This window comes from Leptinotarsa decemlineata, unplaced genomic scaffold (genome assembly GCF_025532065.1).
Source record: "Leptinotarsa decemlineata unplaced genomic scaffold, Ldec_3_MD MMD2_tig00026282_RagTag_RagTag, whole genome shotgun sequence".
In the NCBI taxonomy this organism is placed as follows: Eukaryota; Metazoa; Arthropoda; class Insecta; order Coleoptera; family Chrysomelidae; genus Leptinotarsa; species Leptinotarsa decemlineata.
Window position 1 is genome coordinate 23,846,111 of NW_027412668.1, and position 5,441 is coordinate 23,851,551.

Consider the following 5,441-nt stretch of genomic DNA (forward strand, 5'->3'; position numbering starts at 1 on the left):
TAATATGTCTCTGTGGATGTGGAACGTTCTTTGACTCTATTCCTCAATAGTTGTTGCTCGTGCGTCAAACACCAACATTGAAAAAAATGGATTCTCCTATTGGGGTAGAGTTGACCAACCTTCTCACACAGATCCCAAGTACTTCTACATGCATTGCATACATGATTCCAACAATTCATGGAATATGTATCACAACACAAACAACGTTGCAGTGGAGTTGGAACGGCAGCACAGGTACCGCAAATATTTCTACAGATACCTATATTGTTAAATATTATAGGTTCGGAACACTTCAGACACTGTAACTGTTGTTGACGATAATCCGATTTTGTTCGCTTCGGTGGATGAGAAGGAGGCGATAGTTGAATCCGCAACACGCAATCACTACACATACCAGTACATGGATTGATTGAATCCTTAGGTCTACTTATTTGACAAAAGTAGCACACAATAGCCCCTGCAATCATCATTGGGTAGACACACACTTTTGGTTTTTCATTCCACTCTTTTGGAAACGGCATTTTACTAATTCGATTAGAAATATTAAGAGATGACTTACAGAAACTCTGAATGCTCTCTCCTACACCTACGATCTCTATTTATACAAATCAACATCATGTGAAAGTATAGTGGGATAACTTCTCCTACTATTCCACTCTAAACGAGTCAAGTGGGAGTCGCATCACCTCCTATATAAGTCGACTTGCAAACCTAGAGTTCATTCATTCACTCTCTACAACTGTGAGCAAACAACAACAAGATGAATTCTGCAAAAATAAATGCTGCATTAAATAGAATATCTGCTGTTGATGAAAACAATTGGATAGACGAATCAGATGATGAGGATGTCAATGTTCCGCTAGAGGAAGTGATAGTTGAAGCAGAAGATGTTGGAGTCGATGAAGATGAGATAGACGAAGTTGAAAACGAGGCCAACCAAAGCGACGAAGATGATGACGTGATGGAGTTTGAGAGGGTCATGGATGAAGAAGGAGATGATGAAGGGATAGAAGCTGACACAACTGAAGGCGATGGTGCTTTGAGGATCGGTATGCGAACGCTCAATGTCAGTGAGACACTGGAAGATCCCTTGGATTTGTATTGTGCAATGGATGCATACGTATTGATCAGCACAATAGATGGAGAGAACAAAAAACTATGTTGGTGCTGCTTTCGGTTTTATTCGCATAGAAACAATAATGGAGGGTGGTATGCCCATGTCAACACCCACAACACTGTCTCAATTATGGAAATGGGACAGAATTGGTGTGAAGCTTGCGAGAGGCCACTAACAAACTTCACCCGAGTATCTACATGTATTATATGTAATAATGTCCAACCTGTGGCACAATAACCGTGGACCTACTGGTCAAAAAAAAACAACAGCCCTTTTCAGGGCTACATTATTCACACAAACAGTAGTTAGTTGTATTAGTATTCATAGATTATATGACAAATGAATACTTTGACTAATAAAAGTCTAAGTAATTTGTTAGTCTTTGAATATCTATACATTATATGACAAATAAATTACTACTTTGACTGAAAAGTCGATATTTGGAATTTGATAGTCATTGAATATCTATGCATATGATGAGTACTACTTTAAATGAAAGTTGAAGTTGGCATTTTGTCAATCATTGTATGCATATAATGATGAATACTTTTACATACATACATTTTGTTTGAGACTATAATGTTAACAATGGTATGAACCTGTTTCTGTTTGAAAGTATAATGATAGCTCTGAAAAGAGCTATATTTTTTTATTGTTTCAGTCTTCAATTGTAGCCCTGAAAAGGGCTGTTTTTTTTATTAATCCATGCAATGGTATGGACTAACGCTCCTCATCATCATCAGAAACAATGATGATTGTATCATCATCTGTATCTGATGATATACTGATGATGTCATCCTCATAATCATCTGAATCAGACGATATACTAATGGAATCATCATTAGCATAATTATCTAGCTCGTTATCCTCTAGATCGTCTAACTCATTGACATCCATCTCTAACTCTGCCTCTACTTCCTCTTGCATACCTTCTTCCATACGTGCCGGGAAATCATCAGGTAGATCATAGATACGTTGCAGCATTTGTGCAAAATTTGTACTGAAATGATCGAACGTTGAATCTATTCCATGTACCTGGATGGGGCCTGTACTCGTCATAGAACACTCTGGTACACTCATCGGTTCGGTGGTGGAATCAGCACTCGACATTGTGGAAGAATGATATAGAACTGGGATTGATGCTTTATTTATATTGGAAAAAAAAGGAGGGGGTGAAGTGTAAATGTAGAACAATTCAGTGTTTGAAATTCGAAAGCAATAAGAATGACAATTTTTTTGAAATTCTAAGTGATTATTATTATGAGAAACTCTGAGTGATTATTATAAAAAAAACTAATAAGGGAGAGGGAAAAAGACACTGCCCCAACCTCGCAGTGCCTCGTGTACACCAACCAAAAAGTGTGTACTCCGTGGAAGGAAAGGAAAGGAATAGAAAGGATGGGAGAAATGAGGAAACGATTACATATCATCGTCTGAATTCAGGACTTCATCAATCAGGATAGGGGATGGTGGAGGACTATCATCGGACTCATTGTCAGCGTCACCGTCATCATCGTCATCGCTGTCGTCGTCGTCTGTGTTTCCGGACTGTGTATCCCATTCGTAATCATTCCGCCAATCATAGGGATCTGGATAATCCCCATCAGACAGGTCCGCTTGATCGGTTCCAGTAACGTGAAGCACTTGTATCCGATCATCATAAATTATGTCATCATAATCCATCGAGTGAGGTGCCGTCGTGGAGGTAACGAAACCTTCATGGATAGAAGCCCAGTAAGGATGTTGATGCGCTGGGTCACTGTACGGCTCAGTAGTTGAATCAGGTTCATGTTGAAGGTGGCTGATCAACTGAATATTCCAACAGATAATTCCTACGTTTATACTTTTGAAAGGGAGTGGGGGAGGAGTGGGGAGGAGAGGGGATTAAGTGGGAATGAATTTCAAAAATGACATGAGCTATATTCCATGAAAGAGAAAATTGAAAATACTATATGAATTATATGAAATATACTTATTGATTTCATTATGAAACATATTTTCTTCCCAAGAGATTATTTACAATAGATTAGAGAACACAAAAATTGATGTGAGGTATTTGCATAGAAGAACTTGTAATTGAAATAAAAAAAAGGAAATAATAATGAGACGAAGTGAAGAAAAATGCTCCAACCATCGCATTGTTCAATGTGTACCAAACCAAAACAATGTACACCTTAATTTCACTTCTTTTTTTTTATTTTATTTTTATTTCCTAAAATTACAAACATAAACTTAAAACTATCTTAATTAAATATTCCTAACTAACCTAAAACTAATCTTACTACACTTACACTTAATCTATGGGAAAGTTTTTATAAAAGTCACTAACTTTTTATAAGTCTCTATCGAAGAGGTATCTGCTTCACACTTTTTCTCCAGAGATGCATACTTCCGATCTAGTTCGGCTATTACTTTTTCTGCTTCCCTCCGTCGGTTAACAATTTCAGCCATTTCGCGCTTCCTTTTAACCAACGCGGCCTCACTAGCTCGAGAAGCATGTTCTGCTTCCTTACATCTCTGTAGAAAACTGTCCAACATTTCACTAACCTCTCCGATAGGCTGTCGCACTTGTGGCACTAACACTTCAGGATTCGTCACCGGTGTTGCCAGCATCGGCGAAAGCGGCACCACCGACGGAGTGAATACGATGGGAGCCTCCTCCGATGGGGACAATACAACTGGTGGCTCCTCCGGAGAAGGCGCCCTAGGTTGTTCCACTACTGCTGCGGGTGGTGTGGAGGGCCTTAAGCTGTTTGGAGCGGTCGACCAACTACCTGCATAAGGATTAGTCCTATTGCAAGTAGCTCGGTACTTAGAAATAGGACCAACCTTCGCTGCAGGTCGTTGGCAAACCTTCTTTACAGGCCTGACTTCCTCCTCCTCCTCGAATAAGTCAGGGCTGGTGGATCTGCACCTAACTCGCGAAGTGGATGCCTTCTCCTGCTCTGTCATAGGCATGATGGATGCCACAGCGTTATTTAATTCCTGAGTGTTGGATGCCATTCTGAAAATGTAAAATAATACAAAGTTAGTAGATGTAAAAAATTAAAGTACATTGTTAACTTACTCAAACTTAGCTCCTCGTCGTATAGTACACTGCTTCTGGTTGAGTATGGCTGGACTGCTCTGGATGACTGGAGTTGTCGTACTGAATGTAGAAGAACATGCTCCTCGGGGTATCAACATCATTGGGAGTGGAGGGAATGAGGTGGGGGCGTGCATGCGCAATGGTTGGAATATGGTGGGGCGAGAAATGGTAGGAAGTGGGCGGGGTGAGCAATGGTGGGAAGAAAGCGGGCCGCGCTCCGCGCGGCTTACGCCCCAATTCGCTACGCTCGCGCCGGCGCGCTTCGCGCGCCGGCGCGAGCGTAATGGGGCCACCGCGCCGGCGCGCTTCGCGCGCCGGCGCGGTGGCCCCCCACCACCACCCCGGGGGGAGGAGGGGGGGGGTGGGGGGTGGGGGGCGGCGGGGCCGCGCTACGCGCGGCCCCGCCGCCCCCCACCCCCACCCGCGCGCTTCGCGCGCCGTGAAACCTAACCTAACCTAACACCTATGACCCTAACCTACAGTATGTATTAATCTAATCTAACCTAACGCGGGAGTAAATTCACCATGTTGGTTCAATTAATACGTCATCTGTTGGTTTTGGTTTTGGTTCTATTATTCTAACATTTGGATCAATGTCCAGTCCTGGATATCCCAGTCCACCTGATGGCCTGACTTTATGGCTTTTCTCCAAAACTTCAACTCTCTCTTCTAGTACATCATACTTTTTCATTGTAGTCCCTGTTATGTTTGACATAGCATCAAATTTTTTATTTGTAGACGCTGTTATGTCAGACATTTTTATGTCCACATCATTTGTAAGTTTGTCAAATTTACGAGTGAAAGTTATCCGAGCCTCTGCAATTTTATCGTCAAATGCTTGACGGGCATCGCGAGCAATATTACCTATTGTGGATTGTATTGCAGCTTGTAGGGCTAGAAGTATAACCTCCTTTGTTCCGTTAATTTCCCCCTCAAGATATGATACAGTTACACAATCACTCTTGTCAATTGGTTCGCTTATATTTTTCAATATTTTTCTTTGCATGTCATAATGACCATCTTTTGTTAATTTAAAACCAATCCCGGGAGGACCTCGAATGACATTACCACCCAATTTTCTTTTTCTACCAAACTTATCGATTGTTTTAGACATTGTGCACTCTACGATGATTCTTTTCAAACTGATATTTCTTTCATTTACATTATGCTATATACTTTACAGTAATTGGTTAGGAAAATAGAAATGAAACAAATAATATTTTTATCATTTTTTAT

At 41.0% G+C, this 5,441-nt stretch overlaps 1 protein-coding gene across 1 annotated transcript; it reads right to left on the bottom strand.

Annotated features, from left to right (window-relative positions):
- Positions 1 to 3,295: 3,295 nt before the first annotated feature.
- Positions 3,296 to 4,517, bottom strand: LOC141484751 (uncharacterized). The gene is made up of 2 exons (XM_074180110.1): positions 4,185 to 4,517; positions 3,296 to 4,121 (listed from the first exon to the last, which is right to left on the bottom strand). Exons 1-2 carry the CDS (start codon positions 4,337 to 4,339, stop codon positions 3,416 to 3,418), a joined length of 861 nt encoding a protein of 286 aa, XP_074036211.1. The 5' UTR covers positions 4,340 to 4,517; the 3' UTR covers positions 3,296 to 3,415.
- Between the last annotated feature and the right edge of the window lie 924 nt (positions 4,518 to 5,441).

What these genes read in the sequence shown, in the direction of transcription:
- LOC141484751 (XM_074180110.1), bottom strand. Translation starts at nt 4,339, where the DNA reads ATGCACGCCCCCACCTCATTCCCTCCACTCCCAATGATGTTGATACCC. An exon ending in CGACGAGGAGCTAAGTTTGA is followed by an intron (nt 4,122 to 4,184) that starts GTAAGTTAACAA and finishes TTACATTTTCAG; the next exon opens with AATGGCATCCAACACTCAGG.